Source organism: Hyperolius riggenbachi, chromosome 8, assembly GCF_040937935.1.
Source record: "Hyperolius riggenbachi isolate aHypRig1 chromosome 8, aHypRig1.pri, whole genome shotgun sequence".
Taxonomy (NCBI): domain Eukaryota; kingdom Metazoa; phylum Chordata; class Amphibia; order Anura; family Hyperoliidae; genus Hyperolius; species Hyperolius riggenbachi.
In genome coordinates this window covers 174,291,251-174,310,361 of record NC_090653.1, presented here as the reverse complement: position 1 = coordinate 174,310,361, position 19,111 = coordinate 174,291,251, and the positions used below count along the sequence as shown (strand labels likewise).

Genomic DNA, 19,111 nt, shown 5'->3' with positions numbered 1-19,111 from the left:
CTGGTCTGGTCTTCTGCACTGACACTGTCCAATCACGCTCTCGCAGTACTTCCTGTGAGAGCGTGATTGGACAGTGCAGTGCAGGAGATCAGACCAGCAGCGGCACGCAGAGCTCTTCTCTTGGTAAGTGATTCCAGCTCGCTGCCGCTGCTGGCTGCAATTTTGGAGGGGGGAGCGCAGAAGGGGAGCCCTAGGTGAGGAAGGGGGGAGGCTTCAACCCCTCCCCGCCACTTTCTGCCCACTGCCTCCCCTTCCAGCATGGGGGCACTGAGACCTGCCTACCTAACCGGGGGGGAGCGTGGAAGGGGGGGCCCTAGGTGGGGGAGGGGGGCTTCCCCCCTTCCCGCCGCTCTGTACCCACTGCCCCCCCTTCCAGCATAGGAGCCCCCACTAACTGGGGACCTGCCTACCTAAACTGGGGACACCTATAGACCTGGGTATATCTATACTGGGGACACCTATATACCTGCCTACCTAAACTGGGAAATCTGCTGACTGCCACCAATCTGATAGCATTTTGTAGGGATATCTGCCGTCAATCTGATTGCATTTTGTGGGGAAATCTGCCACCAATCTCATTGCATTTTGTGGGGAAATCTGATAGCATTTTGTGGAGAAATCTGCTGCCAATCTGAATGCATTTTATGGGGAAATCTGATTGCATTTTGAGGAGAAATCTTCTGGCAATCTGAATGCATTTTATGGGGAAATCTGTCGCCAATCTGATTGCGTTTTTGGAGAGAAATCTGCTGCCAATCTGATTGCATTTTGTGGGGAAATCTGCCGCCAATCTGATTGCATTTTGTGGGGAAATCTGATTGCATTTTGTGGAGAAATCTGCCGCAAATCTGAATGCATTTTGTGGGGACATTTTCCCCCAATCTGATTGCATTTTGTGGGGAAATCTGCCGCCAATCTGAATGCATTTTGTAGGGGAAATCTGATTGCATTTTGTGGAGAAATCTGCCGGCAATCTGAATGCATTTTATGGGGAAATCTGTCGCCAATCTGATTGCATTTTGGGGAGAAATCTGCCGCCAATCTGATTGCATTTTGTAGGGAAATCTGATTGCATTTTGTGGAGAAATCTGCTGCCAATCTGAATGCATTTTGTGGGGAAATCTGCCGCCAATCTGATTGCATTTTGTGGGGAAATCTGCCGCCAATCTGAATGCATTTTGTGGGGAAATCTGCTGACAATCTGATAGCATTTTGTGGGGATATCTGCTGCCAATCTGATTGCATTTTGTAGGGATATCTGCTGCCAATCTGATTGCATTTTGTGCGGATATCTGCTGCCAATCTGATTGCATTTTGTCGGGAAATCTGCTGCCATTTGACTACTTGATGAATTATCATGAGGCCCGTAACTGCTTGATTATTTTATCTAAAATAATCTCTGTGAATAACACCGCTACTTATTTATTTATTTATTTTTCATGACCATGCCCATGTTCCAGTGCGTGGTGACACCCATCTATTTTTGCTGCGGCGCGCAGCGACACCCATCTATTGGAGACTGTCCTCAGAAGTGCTCACAATCTATTCCCTACCATAACCATGCAAATTTTCTAGAGTACATGTGTATGTGAGCCCAAAATGGGGGGGGGGGGGGGAGGAGAGGGGATCAGAGGGGGGGGGGGGGGCAGGCTGAAACTTTCTTGGTGAGCCCTTAGTGTCCCAGTCCAACCCTGGTAGCGGTCACATTATTTTGGACACTCTGCATTTCAAGTGCTACTGACAGATCTTGCAGATTTGGTCAGAAAGCTGAAATTAAAGAACACCCAGACAGCAGTGGTTCTGTTGTTTAGGAACATTGTATTCTTTCTCCCACAATGTTGCTTTGCAGCTATCTTGTTTTCCTTGCCCTTCTTGTTGCTTTGTAGTGCAGTGCATGCCTTTTGCCTCAATGTAGATCAACACTTAATAACCTACTGCATGTTTTTCCTTAGCTTCACAATGAACACCAGTAGTATACATGATAAGTGCATCCCATGACTTGCTTTTATCTTTGGTCTTCTCCACTCTCCTACTACCCAGTGCTTACTTCCACAGTCCTTTTTCTTTCACCTGACTGAAAATGGCATATTGTACTTAAAGAGGAACTCCATTGAAAACAATGTAATGAACAAAAGTGCTTAATTTTTACATTAATTATTTGTAAATGATTTAGTCAGTGTTTGCCCATTGTAAAATATTTCCTCTCCCTGATTTACATTCTAAAATGTATCACATGGTGACATTTTTACTGCTGGCAGGTGATGTCAGTGGAAGTAGCCGCTGCTTGCTTTTTTGGCAGTTGGAAAAAGCTGTTATTTCCCACAATGCAACAAGGCTTCCACAGTGTGTTATCAGCACAATGGTCCTGACATCACACTGTGGGAGAGGTTTAACACAATATCAGCCATACAGAGCCCCCTGATGATCCGTTTGAGAAAAGCAAAAGATTTTTCATGGGAAAGGGGGTATCAGCTACTGATTGGGATGAAGTTAAAATCCTTGGTCATGGTTTATCTTTAAGTGTTTGTTAAATGTTTGACAAAACAAGGATGGAGACCAAGCATTACACATTAAACCAAGTTATTATAAAGTGAAAGTGAATTTGTGAGCACAATTTAAATTCTGTCTAAAGCAAATAGCTTTTATAATCACAACAGCTATCTTGATCTTACCTCTTGAGTGACTTGGTGTTGGGTTACTGTGCATCAGTTCATCTGTATATGGGTTTATGGTGGTACTGCTTGCATCAAATCTATGGACTGTTTTTGTCCAGACAACAGCTGAAACATCTGAAGCATCTGAAATTCCTGAGATAGGAAAAATAAAATAATAGCAGTTTTCACTGTAATTTGTCCAAATAGATCTGAGTAAAATGTAAGCAAACATCAAACAAGTGTAGGGTGAGATTCAGTAGCATTTAAGGGTATTGGGAGGATTAAAGCAAAAACCTTGCAGTAAGCTGCAGTACCTTGATGACAAATTAATAACAGGTACAGCAGCTTACTTTATGAGAAATAAAAGAAAACATTTAGCTCAAGTGTAATGTGGTGCATTATGTGTTAGCATAGCTCACAATGAGGTTGATTCAGGAAACCATGCTAACTGATAGCACGGGCGCGCTAGCGTTTTGCACGCGTTATAACGCACGTAATGGTTTTCGTGCGCAAATGCGAATTTTGCAAAACTCACGATTGCGCGCCTGACTGACTGAAAATGGCATATTGTACTTATAGAGGAACTCCATTAAAAATAACGTAATGAACAAAAGTGCTTAATTTTTACATTAATTATATGTAAATGATTTAGTCAGTGTTTGCCCATTGTAAAATATTTCCTCTCCCTGATTTACATTCTAAAATGTATCACATGGTGACATTTTTACTGCTGGCAGGTGATGTCAGTGGAAGTAGCTGCTGCTTGCTTTTTTGGCAGTTGGAAACAGCTTTTATTTCCCACAATGCAACAAGGCTCCCACAGTGTGATGTCAGCACAATGGTCCTGACATCACACTGTGGGAGAGGTTTAACACAATATCAGCCATACAGAGCCCCCTGATGATCCGTTTGAGAAAAGCAAAAGATTTCTCATGTGAAAGGGGGTATCAGCTACTGATTGGGATGAAGTTAAAATCCTTGGTCATGGTTTCTCTTTAAGTGTTTGTTAAATGTTTGACAAAACAAGGATGGAGACCAAGCATTACACATTAAACCAAGTTATTATAAAGTGAAAGTTAATTTGTGAGCACAATTTAAACTCTGTCTAAAGCAAATAGCTTTTATAATCACGCATAATGGTTTTCGCGTGCAAATTTAGCAAAACTCACGATTGTGCGCAAAAATTCGCATTTACACGTGAAAACCGTTACACAAGTTATTACACGCACAAAACGCTAGCGCGGCTTGCTATGAGTTAGCACGGTTTAGTGAATCAACCCCAATATGTTGCAGCCATCTGAATTACTTTGCTCAGCTGTCAAAACTTAAAAATCTTTCAGTGGTGAATTCCCCCTGTGCTGCCTTTCCTAAAACAATGAAGACCAATGCAGTGCCCTGTTGAATTTGCTTAAAATGAGGTCTGCACGGCCGCCCGTTTCTAAGCCCCACCGTTTCTAAGCCCCACCCTCTCTCTCCTGACCAGTTTTTTGCTCCAGCTTCAGATTTTTGGGGGTGCTCAAAGGGGGCACAAGTGCTGGCAGGTGGGGCATATGCAGCGCGCAAAGTGCTGAGAAAAGGGGGTATGGTCATGACATCATGTGTGCGGGGCTAACTGTAATGTAGTTGTACCAGCTAATGTAGTTACATAAAAAAATATGAAGTAAATGCACATAATGACAGACAGCGTTTCACCAGTAAATGCACATGACAGACAGCGTTTCCCCCGTAAATGCACATGATAGACAGCGTTTTACCCCCGTAAATGCACATAAGAGACAGCGTTTCAACCCCGTAAATGCACATAAGAGATATCGTTTCACCCCCGTAAATGCACATAGGAGACAGCTTTTCACCCCAGTAAATGCACATAAGAGACAGCTTTTCACCCCAGTAAATGCACATAAGAGACAGCTTTTCACCCCAGTAAATGCACATAAGAGACAGCTTTTCACCCCAGTAAATGCACATAGGAGACAGCTTTTCACCCCAGTAAATGCACATAAGAGACAGCTTTTCACCCCAGTAAATGCACATAAGAGACAGCTTTTCACCCCAGTAAATGCACATAAGAGACAGCTTTTCACCCCCGTAAATGCACATAAGAGACAGCTTTTCACCCCAGTAAATGCACATAAGAGACAGCTTTTCACCCCAGTAAATGAACATATTTTCACCCCAGTAAATGCACATAAGAGACAGCTTTTCACCCCAGTAAATGCACATAAGAGACAGCTTTTCACCCCAGTAAATGCACATAAGAGACAGCATTTCACCCCCCGTAAATGCACATAAGAGACAGCTTTTCACCCCAGTAAATGCACATAAGAGACAGCTTTTCACCCCAGTAAATGCACATAAGAGACAGCGTTTCACCCCCCGTAAATGCACATAAGAGACAGTGTTTCACCCCGTAAATGCACAAAAGAGACAGCTTTTCACCCCAGTAAATGCACATAAGAGACAGCTTTTCACCCCAGTAAATGCACATAAGAGACAGCTTTTCACTCCCGTAAATGCACATAAGAGACAGCTTTTCACCCCCGTAAATGCACATAAGAGACAGCTTTTCACCCCAGTAAATGCACATAAGAGACAGATTTTCACCCCAGTAAATGCACATAAGAGACAGCTTTTCACCCCAGTAAATGCACATAAGAGACAGCTTTTCACCCCAGTAAATGCACATAAGAGACAGCTTTTCCCCCCAGTAAATGCACATAAGAGACAGCTTTTCTCCCCAGTAAATGCACATAAGAGACAGCTTTTCACCCCAGTAAATGCACATAAGAGACAGCTTTTCACCCCAGTAAATGCACATAAGAGACAGCTTTTCACCCCAGTAAATGCACATAAGAGACAGCTTTTCCCCCCAGTAAATGCACATAAGAGACAGCTTTTCACCCCAGTAAATGCACATAAGAGACAGCTTTTCACCCCGGTAAATGCACATAAGAGACAGCTTTTCACCCTGGTAAATGCACATAAGGGACAGCTTTTCACCCCAGTAAATGCACGTAATGACAGACAGCATTTCCCCAGTAAATGCATGTAATGAGAGACAGCATTTCACCAGTTAATGCACATAATGACAGACAGCCAGTGTCCCCAGGTGTATAGATGTCCCCAGTATATGTAGTCAGGCTAGTGATGGTGGACTGGGGGCCCCAGGGAACCTTAAGCCTGGCTGGTGATGGGCTGGAGGCCTCAGGCCTAGGTGGTGTTGGTGGGCTGGGTTCCCCATGGCAGCTCAGGCCTAGCTTGTGGTGGTGGGCTGGGGACCCCCAGGGCAGCTCAGGCCTGGTAGGTAGTGGGCTGGGGGCCCAGCCCAGGGCAGCTCAGGCCTAGCTGGTGGTGGGCTGAAGGCCTCAGTGGTGGTAGTAGGCTGGGGGCCCCATGGCAGCTAAGGCCTGGCTGGTGGTGGGTGGGCTGGTGGCCGCAGAGCAGCTCAGGCCTGGCTGGTGGTGGTGGGATGGGGGCCCCAAGGCAGCGCAGGCCTGGGTGGTGGTGGTGGGTTGGGGGCCCCCAGGGCAGCTAAGGCCTGGCTAGTGATGGTGGACTGGGGGCCCCAGGGAACCTCAAGCCTGGCTGGTGATGGGCTGGAGGCCTCAGGCCTGGGTGGTGGTGGTGGTGGTGGGCTGGGGTCCCCAGGGCAGCTCAGGCCTAGCTGGTGATGGTGGGCTGGGGACCCCCAGGGCAGCTCAGGCCTGGTAGGTAGTGGGCTGGGGGCCCCAGCCCAGGGCAGCTCAGGCCTAGCTGGTGGTGGGCTGAAGGCCTCAGTGGTGGTGGTAGGCTGGGGGCCCCATGGCAGCTAAGGCCTGGCTGGTGGTGGGTGGGCTGGTGGCCGCAGAGCAGCTCAGGCCTGGCTGGTGGTGGTGGGATGGGGGCCCCAAGGCAGCGCAGGCCTGGGTGGTGGTGGTGGGTTGGGGGCCCCCAGGGCAGCTCAGGCCTGGCTGGTGGTGGGTGGGCTGGGTCCCCCCAGGGGGGTGCTCAGAGTCAGGCCTGGGTGGCTGCCTGGTGCACAGTTGCAAAAAACCAATTTGGCAGTTGGCTGGCTGGAGTAAACAGGACAGCACACCCCGACCCACCACACCCACCTTGTCGGAGGAGTTCCGACTCCTAAGTCCTGCTGGCTGTCTAGCTCGGCTCCAGAGTCCAGCCTTAAGTCCTGTGCGCTGTCCGTGGGTGCCTGGGTCACTCACTGCCACTGGGTGTGCGTGTGACTGAGTGCTGCTGACTAGAAGTCAGTGATGCTGCCGAAGTCTGTTCTGTCTCCCGTCTGTGGCAACTAGCTGGGCGGGAAAGGAGAGCGTGCGCGCGCTGCATGTGTCACGTGACGTGATGCCGGACGTTGTCACGTGACACATCTATACTATAGCTACCAGATTGTACCCTTGCGGGGCGGGCCGCCCTGCATGGCTGAGCCTGAGCCTGCACCCGGGCCAGGGCGGTGACTGATCGCTGGTGGGTGGTGACACAGTCAGTCAGCGCCCGCCCAAGTCCTCCTCCCAGCCAGGCTCGGCTCCTTCTGTGCAGGTCGGGTCAGACTCGGAAGTTCTTGGAACTTGTGGTGGGGGGGCTTTAATGGGGGCTAATGAGTCGCCAGCTGGGGCTGAAGCCTGGGTAAGCCCCAGCGTGGCGCCGCCACTGCTCCTGACTCTCATGATGCATGAACACCTGACTGGCTCTGGCTGCCACCACAGTGCACTGCACACTAAACACTAATTCTGCCTTCCCCCACTAGGAGCCTTCAGAGTGAACAGAGCTCCAGAGCCATCTGTGTAAAAAGGGCTCCACTAAAGACTTCAATGTTATTTTCCTGCGAAACTCGACTATAAGGTGGTGAAAATGGCTCCAGATTTGTTTGGGGGGGGGGGGGGGGCTATAAAAAGTTGTTGGATATAGCCAAGATTTTTTACAGCTTTTTTCGGCTATCAAAGGGCATTTGATATAGACAATTTAAAGGGAATCTGAACTGAGTAAAATTATTTAAAATAAACACATGATGTAGCTGCAAATGAATATTACACACTTACCTCACTGTCAGTTCCTCTCGGACGCTCAGCATTTTCTTCTTACAGTGATCCCTTCCAGTTCTGACAATATTGTGTCAAAACTGAAATATATCAGTTGCTGTCAGTTATATATCAGCTGTTGTCAGTTACAACTGAATAAACAAGGTAATGTCCATGTTTCCCTCTGGCTCAAGTAAGTGATATTACAGTTTAACAGTGTGGTGATCAGGAAGCTGTTATGGGGTAGAGGCCATTTTCAATCTGGAGGATGGAGAATTCCATTGATCACAGTGGACAAACAGGACCCAGGAGAGGAGAAAGAGATTGAGGAGTAGACTACACAGGAGGTAAGGATGATGTGTTTATGTGTATTTTGACTTTTAATTTTCAGTTCAGGTTCTCTTTAAGTCAAAATGTGCCAGGGGTATGAATAATTATGGGCAGCACTGTATATGTTTAAAATAAAATGCGGCGAAGATTAGGCACCAACAATAATAATAATCCGAACATTTGTATAGCCTTTTTCTCTTGTCGGACTTAAAGCGCTCAAGAGCTGCAGACACTGGGCCGCTCTCGAGAGGCCCCCCTGCAGTGTAAGGGAGTCTTGCCTTAAACTCCTTACAGAAAAGGTACTGACCCTTGCCAGGATTTGAACCCTGTCATGTCAAAAGCAGTGCCCTTAACCAGTACACTATCCAGCCACTATAAGGGGGATTAAGGTTAGACACCAACATGGGGGATCAAGGCACCACCAGGGGGAATTAGAGTTAGGCATCATGGAGAGGAGGAGGTTTTATGGTTAGGCACCACCAGGGGAGGGTTCTGTGTGAGGACTAGGGAGAAGTTAGGTCAAAGTAATCACTTTCCTTGGCTATATCACTTTTTCTTGGCTATATCCAGCACCCTTTTATAACCAAACAATTCCAAAGGGTCCGCACACTCTTTAGTACCAATTCCTGTTTATTCAGTAAACGTGACATACTACCATTCCAAAACCAACAAGTCATTTCAGGGCCCCGGGGGTCTAGTTTGGCAACAGTACAGGGCAACAGTACAGAATGGTAAACTGCACATTTCATTTATTGCTTTTTATCATGCAGGTTGACAATTTACATGGCAATGTTGACATATGCTAATGATGTTAATTAGGCGGCAATTTTGAATGTTGTGGGTGTGGCTTTGTGATAAGGAACTGTTTATATCTCACCTTCAGCACTTTGTACATTGTTACCATTCTGTACTGTTGCCTTGACAAAGGGGACCCCCGAGGCCCCGAAACGACTTGTTGGTTTTGGAATGGTTGTGTGTCACGATTACTGAATACACAGGGCTTGGTACTAAAGAGTGTGCGGACCCTTTGGAATTTTTGAGATTATAATACTGGTCCTGCTCCTCACCAGTGTTGTGCAACTCCTTTTTCTGTGTACTTTTATAACCAAATGTATCTTTCTGGGCTATATCCAGCACCCTTTTATAACCGAACTTACATTTCTGGACTATATCCTGCACCCTTTTATAACCGAACTTACATTTCTGGACTATATCCAGCACCCTTTTATAACCAGACTTAAATTTCTCAGCTATATACTTTTACAACCGAACTTATGTTTCTCGGCTATATCCAGCACCCTTTTATAACCGAATTTATGTTTCTTGGCTACATCAGGAGCCCTATTTTACAGAAGCCCTTTTCAAATGAATGCATAGGAAGACCCGAGAGAAGACAGTTATACCCTTCACCTGCCTTATTGGTCGGTTGCTCCTATTGAAACCTTATTTTGTTAGTACCAATTCTGGATCTGCTTACTTTTTAGTACACTCTAACATACTACACCATCCGGGCACCTGTTATCTCTGTGTTTTTAGTTTTTTCTTGCAAAGGTACAGTTCTACTGTATCACACCTGCCATAGTGCCCTGATACTCTTATACAAGGTTTCTTCTGAAAACTGAATGTTAACAGCAGACTTTAAATTGAGTTAAATTGTAAAAACTGGCATTATTCTCGTATAATTATCTGTTCTTGTTTCCCTGCAATCTAGCTACTGGCTACATTTACTAACGCCAGGGATGTAAATTGCTATCCGCAAACTGCCTAACCCCATAAACACTAAAACCTCCTGCGCCTTCAAGTTCCTATCATTTACCACCTCCCTTGACCTCACACTTTGGCCCACCACTGCAACCCATACTGATGGCCACGCACTCAACCTAATCTTCACTAGTTGCTGTTCCCTATCCAACCGCATCAACTCTTCCCTCCCACTGTCTAATCATAACTTACTCAAATTCAACATCCTTCCATCCAGTCCCTACACATCCCCACGACACACTTCTGTATGCAAGTTCCGCAACATCACCTTAACTTCAGCCATTGACTCTGTGGCTCCCTCCTCCATGGTCTACCGACGGTGGCTCCCTCCTCATGGTCTACCGACGCCAGGCCCTTCGACAACCCTGGCCTAACGAAGACTTCAACGGCGTCGGTGAAAAAAATGGCTTGCCTGAGCATTTTCACAGTTACAAAGAGGCTTTGCACAAACTCAGACAGGCCCTCACAGCAGCCAAACATTCATACTTCTCCTCACTAATCTCCTCACACTCCCACAACCCTAAACTACTCTTTGCTACATTCAACTCTCTCCTCCGACCCCCTCCTCCACCTCCCACTCCCTGCATCTCAGCGGAGGACCTTGTCTCCTTCTTTAGTGATAAAATCATTGCGCAACGCAATGCTAATGATATCCTTCTGTCTTCTTCCCTGATCACCTCCTCCCACTCCCGCTTACAAGACTTCTCTTGATCCTCTCTCCTCCTCTGGAACACTCTCGCTCAACACATCCGTCACTCACCCTCACTTACTATTTTTAGGCGCAATCTGAAAACTCACCTATTCAGGCAAGTAAACTCTCCTTGGAATGGGGAGCTCTGAGCATCAAGTAAGTTATCAAAATGGCTTTATTTTTAAATAGCAATAGCAAAAGATTCCAAAAACACAAAACACTAAAACAACCCCATGTTAAAAACCAAAGAAGCACCTAAGGTTAATGGCTGTAGTTAGTCCTTATTGGAGTGAACTCCTATCAAACAGAACTAATGTGTACACATTAATTAGCTTCGGGCCCATAAAGTGGTATGCTTCTATAGGTGACCACCTAGAGTCCAGTAATGGCAGCTATGTATCCTTGTTATCCTGTATACTATAATCTGGCATGCCTCTATGCCCTGAGCATGTACGCATTCATTACAGACCCATATGGGTCCTATACCTCAATCGGTATACCGGGTTAGGCGTTTTCAACAAGCAACTCACGTGTCCTTGGTGTTTCAGAGGAGCAGACTGATGTATTTACATCCAGCGGGATACCTCAGTATGAAGTAGCTCGACTGCTCATTCTTACCACTGCGTTGTGCATGCAATTGCAATTGTAGTATCAGCCATGGCGTCTGTTCAGGCGTCTCATGCGACCGATAAGTGGCATAGACAACGTGGCATAGTATCAAATAGACCTTCTTACGTGACCATATGGTCGCATTACCGGTTCCCAAGGGGAAGAATGTGGAGGCACGGGGGACGCTGTAAGCAGGTCGCTTCCTGGTTCGGCGTCACACAGCACGTGACACATTTCGTCACTCTAGACTTCTTCAGACGTACTGCGCATGTGCGAGGTCTTCTATTTCATAGCCTCACTGGGACACGTTAAATCAATTTAAAAGTACATTTGTGCGTATGGAAAGGCGCGATGGTGACATCTTGTGGATAGATTAGGTATAGCCACTTTGGAACAAAAAATCACTTACATATAAGAAAACTAATCCTTACAGGAAGGATTTTATATTCTTTGTTGAGACCCTGTGGATACAGATTGCCACATTGGTAGATCCACATGGATTCCTTTCTCAATAATTATTTATCAAAGTCCCCCCTTCTGGGGCTTATATTTAATTTATAGATACCCATTACTTTTAGTCCAGAGACATCTGAGCTATGTACAGTTCTGAGGTGCATTGCCAGGGGATTCAATTTTTTCTTATCGATTGTAGTACTTCTGATATTTGACAAATGCTCTCCTATTCTTGCATTTAGTGTTCTGTATGTTTTTCCAATGCAGCTTAGATTACAGGGTCAGTTTATTTTATAGATTACTTCTGGTGTTGTACAGGTAATAAAGTCGTTTATAAAAAACGACTTCCTGCCATCATAATTATAGAAAGCGCTTCCTGTTTCTGCATGTCTACACAAAGTACAGTCGCCACATTTATGCATTCCATTTTTTGCAACCCTCTATTTTTGGTACTCCACTCCAATCAAATTCGCTTTTAACCAATAAATCATTGAAATGAACCCCTCTTTTTGCAGCAATATGAGGGTATGCACCCACTATTCTAGATATATTTTAGATATAATTGGATCTCGTTGTAGTAGATGCCAATGCCTTTGTAAGATTCCTTTTATTTCATTAAAGTGGGCCCCGTAGGTAGTTACCATATGACACACTTGATTTGCTTTTTCGGTTGGGGCAGTAGTTACATCTGAGGGGGTTTTACGTTTAAAAATCAACTCTTGTCTATCTATGGCTAATGCTTTGTGATATGCTGTATTGATAATTCGAGTAGGATACCCTCTGGCTCGCAGCCTGCTCCCCAATTCACCTGCCTCCTTTTTAAAGTCCTTTTGTGATGATCCGCTCAGCTGGCTGCACAGGCAGACAGCTGTTTGACCATTCCTCTAGTCTGTGGGCTGCAGGTCTCTGAAAGAGAGACCTGTTTTTCCATTGCAAGTTTCTGGTCTGTTCTGCTGCTGAGGAATTTGCATACATTCGTTATGCAAATCCCCTGCCTGCCTCCTTTGATGACTGGCACTATAAGAGCTTTCTGCTCCCAGAATGCTTTGCTGGTCATTCCTTCGGGGTTTGTAGTAAACACTCCTAGAGTGTCAGCCATGCTACTTCTTGTTAAAGTTATCTTAGAGTAATTCTTAGGACTGCACTAGGCAGTTTCCCTAGTGCAGTTAGGATTGCATATCTGTTTGTTTGTCTGTTACGATTGTCCTGTCCCAGCGGTGGTCGACAGGAAACCGTTCTGTTTGTCTGGGGTGCTAACCGGCGCTGTGGTAGTTACTGGTAGCCCCTTCTGAACTGTCTTGCCTGTATCGCAATAGCCTCTAGCGTTAGTGGCTATGGATCCTTCTGATTTAGTTTCTGGAGTGTAAACTGGAGCTGCGGTAGCTTCCTGCTACCTCATCTGATCTGTCTTGTTTAGATCGCACTAGCCGCTAGCGTTAGCGGCTGTGGATCTTTCTGATCTGTGTTCCTGCTTGGATCACACTTGCTCTGGCGGAAGAGCGGTGGATCCTTTCTGCCTAGTTCTTGTTTCTCGTTTGTCTGTCTTGTCTTATACGGGCGCTTGCTGTAGGCTCGGTGAGGTAACCGTTAAGCAAGCGTTCACGTTCTTTGTTTCGTGTTTGTCTGTCGATGGTTAGTTAGGCATGCTTGTCTCTGTTGTGCTTAACACACGGAGACCGCGCTATAAACGCATTCGCTGTTGCGAATGAGTGCGGTGTTCGCGTTTAGTTAGCGTCTCTTATTTTCTTTATCATTCTCATTGTATTATTTGCTGTGCCTTTGCTCCTCTTGTGTTCTGTTCTAGTCTGTCTTGTGTCACTTCTGGCGATCGCCTTTTTCGCGATCGCGTTCCTACTTTTGTTTCTGCTGATGTGTGTTCACCGTCGCAGGGTCGCGACTAGATTGGTGAACACACATTCGTCCTGTCCCTGTGCTCTTTCTCTTTATGGGCTGTTCAGCCCCGCATTGTCTTGATCTGTACAATCCCCATCTGGCATCTGTGGCCATGCAGCGATTGTACTCGTCTGCACTCCACGGCGCCATCTGCCGGTGGGAATTGCCCTCTGCTGGTGCATTGCACCTAGCATGGGCTCACCCAATTATACGCTTGTGGAAGGTTTTCGCTGTGTCATTGCGCATCTCGTGCGCTGACCACGAAAACGATTCCGCAAACATTACAGAATGACCAGCCAAACCGAAATTCCCAGGGCAGAGGGAACCTTCAATTTACTGCAGATGTCAGTGCCTAAGACGAAAGCATATGTGGATCCTATTATAGGTAGGATCGCACACTATATTAAAGCAGTTAAAAAATCTGTGCTTGTCCCTGATTCCCACCCATATGGGGATTATCTAGATACTGGGTTATTTGAACCACCATTTGCCCCATGGGAAATTGGGGCCTTGTTGGAGGAATTTGATTTTGATTGGAAAGCCTTTTGCGATTTTTATATCGCAAAAAGCGCCGATGTCTTGAATGATTGTCTCGACTCTATGTACCTTTTGATTGATTCTGATGAATGTGATGAGTGTGATGTGGATCTGGTGATTTATGTGTGGCAGACTATTTTGGACGAATTGCACACACACCAACCATTTACTTCTAATAAAGAGACACTGTCATCACATGTTTATTCCAGTACGAATCTTGAAAAATTATTTTCTGATCGTGTGGAGTCTGAATCTGTTTGTGAGTCTGATCCTGAAGAAAGTATTGACTCTCCAACCTGTACACTGAGGTCTCACTTCACAAGACGTTATTCATGTTCTGAGTGTGGGGACTCTTTTGTACCTGAATTACCGCCTGTAGCTCATGGGAGATCGGTGAGAAATTGTACTTGTGTGATATATGTGAGGAAGAACTTCTCAGTCATGGGAAGTCTCACACTGATGAGACAATACTACCCTGTTTTAAATCTGATGCCTGTTTCTCAGATGTTCCTGCCGATTGTGATCGGCGTGGGTGTGTCAGATTTGTCAATGATATGCGGGGTCCCTTGTCATGTAAAAACAGATCTTCTTCTCCCAGTAGTACTTTAAGATCCTCCATCTATGATCTTGCTATGGGGAAAATTCCCAAACTATGCAGTTTCAAGAGTAAGGGTAATGTGATTAATAAAGTTTCTCATGTTGCTGTCACAACTTCTTCTTCTAATATTGTTCAGTATGAATGCTCAGACCTAGTCAGGTGTGAATGGGAGCCCCCGTTACAGAAAAAGCAGCTCGAATCGCTGGTGTATGAATTGGAAAACGATTCAAAGTCGTTTTGTGAGTAATACATTGCCAGAAGTGAGTCTGTCTTGAGAGCATGCATAAGTTCTGCTTCCGCCTTAAGAAAAGAAAAGGGGTGTGAATTTGACTTTGTGAGTCCGCTGATTTGTATGTGGAAAATTATTCTGAATGAACAACGTGTACTTCATTCAGGTGATGTTTGTAAGAGTACATTGTCAGCTGGCGTTTCTGAGATCCAGCAATCCAGCCTGGAGACCTAAGAATCCCTGTCTTCGAAATGTCCAGTTTCGCAATCGACTGCGATCTTGGATTCGCAAATTTTGCATTCTGACTCCTCGGATTCGACATCGTTAGCCGAGTCTAAGAGTGAGACAGCGCCTTGGGTTTGCGAATCTGATACTGAAGCATCTTTGTTGTGTCCAGAGAAGGGTTCTCTGAGTCCACCCTGTACTCTGGATGAGCCAATATTACCTTGTTTAAAATTTCCTGCAGTGACCCTAGAGGCTCGTCTAGGTATTGCAACCATTTTCACCTGCTTCTCTGCTATTTTAGAATTGCAGTCTAGTTTAACTGCTATGGAGGAATCTGCCTGCAGTGAAACGGAACTCAGGAAGGCAGAGCTAGTTTCACTAGATATTCCTATGTATCCCTGTCTTGATGATGAAATTCAGTCTCAGCATATGGTAGAATCATTCCTGGGACATCTGCCCTGCCTGCAGGAGGTATTTAATGTTCAGCCCTGTAACATGGATAGTTCAGAATCCTTCATAGAAAACTTGGAAAATGACATTTCTGATGTCTTAGTTGATGTTTTGGAGGTTTCCAAGTCCCTCCTAAAGGGTGCAGAACTTCTAGGAGATGCCTCCTGCCCCCCAGATCCGTCTGAGGTTTTGCCCACTTCGGTAGGCATTTCTCTTGTGCTGACTACCTTTGCAGCTCTTGTGGAGCTTCACTCATGTGTAGTCAATGATGATATTACAGTCACAGAAACTTCTGAATTTAAGTCCGAGTCTTCTTTTGAAAGACCAGTACCTGTGACCTCTACTCGTGATGATTTTCTGCCCGGTACTGGTTTTGGTCTTGTCGTGTCGGACTCTGAGGTTGGCAGTTCCCCGACATGTCCTGAGGTTTCTCCTGTGCTGGTGTACCCCAATGTGCTCTGTGACCCAGAAAGCCCAAGTGTGCCTCGGTTACCAGCATACTCCGATGCTTCCTTGGTGGAGACATGCTCTGATGTTGCCTGCCTGCTTGCATGCCCAGAGGTGGTCCCTGAAAGTCCTGATCTTGGTGGGTGTCCTGGTAATTTTGAGTCCAGAGTAATCATAGACTCCATAGGGGTTCTTGGTAGTTCTCCATGTGGGCCTGGTGAGCGTTCTGGCCTCTTGGGATCTCTGCGGCGCTTCAAAGGGTTCTGGGAGATTCCAGGAGAAATTTTGCTTGGTACCCTGGATAGGATCAATAGTGGCTTTTGTGTTGAAAGGGACACTTCAAACAGGTATTGTGGCAGATTTGGTATTTTCGGACGCTCCCTGGAAGGTGGTGGGTATTGTCTGGAGGGTGTCGATGGCTTCTTCTCTGGCATTCACAGTCCTGATGGGTGTTACACTGAGACTTGTAGTACTGATGGGCATGTTTCAGTGGCTTCTGCTTCCGATGAGGTCGGTTTCGGGTGGACTGATTCTGGAATTGGGCCTTGTCGGGATGTCCCGACCTTCATGAGTCTTCAGTTAGAGTTTTGTGGAAATACCAGTTTTGAGGGACGTCTGGAATCCGTCCCTAAAGGGGGGGTACTGTGATGATCCGCTCAGCTGGCTGCACAAGCAGACAGCTGTTTGACCATTCCTCTAGTCTGTGGGCTGCAGGTCTCTGAAAGAGAGACCTGTTTTTCCATTGCAAGTTTCTGGTCTGTTCTGCTGCTGAGGAATTTGCATACATTCGTTATGCAAATCCCCTGCCTGCCTCCTTGATGACTGGCACTATAAGAGCTTTCTGCTCCCAGAATGCTTTGCTGGTCATTCCTTCAGGGTTTGTAGTAAACACTCCTAGAGTGTCAGCCATGCTACTTCTTGTTAAAGTTATCTTAGAGTAATTCTTAGGACTGCACTAGGCAGTTTCCCTAGTGCAGTTAGGATTGCATATCTGTTTGTTTGTCTGTTACGATTGTCCTGTCCCAGCGGTGGTCGACAGGAAATCGTTCCGTTTGTCTGGGGTGCTAACCGGCGCTGCGGTAGTTACTGGTAGCCCCTTCTGATCTGTCTTGCCTGGATCGCAATAGCCTCTAGCGTTAGTGGCTATGGATCCTTCTGATCTAGTTTCTGGAGTGTTAGCTGGAGCTGCGGTAGCTTCCGGCTACCTCATCTGATCTGTCTTGTTTAGATCGCACTAGCCGCTAGCGTTAGCGGCTGTGGATCTTTCTGATCTGTGTTCCTGCTTGGATCACACTTGCTCTGGCGGAAGAGCGGTGGATCCTTTCTGCCTAGTTCTTATTTCTCGTTTGTCTGTCTTGTCTTATATGGGCGCTTGCTGTAGGCTCGGTGAGGTAACCGTTAAGCAAGCGTTCACGTTCTTTATTTCGTGTTTGTCTGTCGGTGGTTAGTTAGGTGTGCTTGTCTCTGTTGTGCTTAACACGCGGAGACCGCGCTATAAACGCGTTCGCTGTTGCGAATGAGTGCGGTGTTTGCGTTTAGTTAGCGTTTGTTATTTTATTTATCATTCTCATTGTATTATTTGCTCTGCCTTTGCTCTTCTTGTGTTCTGTTCTAGTCTGTCTTGTGTCACTTCTGGCGATCGCCTTTCTCGCGATCGCGTTCCTACTTTTGTTTCTGCTGATGTGTGTTCACCGTCGCAGGGTCGCGACTAGATTGGTGAACACACATTCGTCCTGTCCCTTTCTCTTTATGGACTGTTCAGCCCCGCATTGTCTTGATCTGTACAATCCCCATCTTGCATCTGTGGCAGTGCAGCGATTGTACTCGTCTGCTCTCCACAGTGCCATCTGCCGGTGAGAATTGCCCTCTGCTGGTGCATTGCACCTAGCCTGGGTTCACCCAATTATACGCTTGTGGAAGGTTTTCGCTGTGTCAGTGTGCATCTCGTGCGCTGACCACGAAAACGATTCCGCAAACGTTACACCTCTAGTCTATTGCAGTCCCTCCTTAAACAGAGGAACTGCCCTGTGGGCACTGCCTATTTTTATGAGGGAAGGTGGGAGCTGTCCGCGGACAAGAGGGTATTTCCCGCTGTCGGTTTCCTAAACAAACTAGTAGTCAGAGTACCATTCGTCTTTTCAATCATCATAAATCATCTACTGCCCCAACCGAAAAAGCAAATCAAGTGTGTCGTATAAAAGGAATCTTACAAAGGCATTGGCATCTACTACAAAGAGATCCAATTATATCTAAATTTGTGGGTGCATACCCTCATATTGCTGCAAAAAGAGGGGTTAATTTTAATGATTTATTGGTAAAAAGCGAATTTGGTTGGAGTGGAATATCAAAAAAGAGGATTGCAAAAAATGGAATGCATAAATGTGGTGACTGTACTATGTGTAGACATGTAGAAACAGGAAACACTTTCTATAATTAATATGGCACGAAGTCGTTTTTTATAAACGACTTTATTACCTGTACAACACCAAAAGTAATCTATAAATTAAACTGACCCTGTAATCTAAGCTACATTGGAAAAACATACAGACCACTAAATGCAAGAATAGGAGAGCATTTGTCAAATTTCAGAAGTACTACAATCGATAAGAAAAAACTGAATCCCCTGGCAATGCACTTCAGAACTGTACATAGCTCAGATGTCTCTGGACTAAAGGTAATGGGTATCTATAAATTAAATATAAGCCCCAGAAGGGGGGACTTTGATAAACAATTATTGAAAAAGGAATCCATGTGGATCTACCAATGTGGTAATCTGTATTAGTGTTGGGCGAACAGTGTTCGCCACTGTTCGGGTTCTGCAGAACATCACCCTGTTCGGGTGATGTTCGAGTTCGGCCAAACACCTGATGGTGCTCGGCCAAACCGTTCGGCCGCACGGCCGAACTAAGAGCGCATGGCCGAACGTTCCCCGAACGTTCGGCTAGCGCTGTGATTGGCCGAACGGGTCACGTGGTTCGGACCCGAACGCGCTCTGATTGGCCGAATGGTCACGTGGTTCGGGTAAATAAATACCCGAACCACGTCATATCTCCGCCATTTCTCTGTGGGTTTAGCTTTGGGTAGGCAGGCAGGGTAGTTCGCGCTTCAGCCATGCTAGCCAGGGTCCCCCCAGTCATTGTGTGTCGCTGCTGGGAACAGTAGTACACCGCTCGCTCAGCCACACTATATATAGCATTGTTTACTGCCACTGTGTACACCGCT

At 46.0% G+C, this 19,111-nt stretch overlaps 1 protein-coding gene across 5 annotated transcripts in view; it reads right to left on the bottom strand.

Moving 5' to 3' along the window:
- The window catches only part of VSIG4 (V-set and immunoglobulin domain containing 4), a 179,226-nt gene that overhangs the window by 58,150 nt on the left and 101,965 nt on the right, over window positions 1-19,111 (bottom strand). For all 5 annotated transcript variants that reach the window (XM_068249669.1, XM_068249672.1, XM_068249673.1 and 2 more), the window contains one exon: window positions 2,673-2,807. In XM_068249669.1, the coding sequence (XP_068105770.1) occupies window positions 2,673-2,807 (135 nt within the window). The remainder of the gene's footprint in view (window positions 1-2,672; window positions 2,808-19,111) is intronic.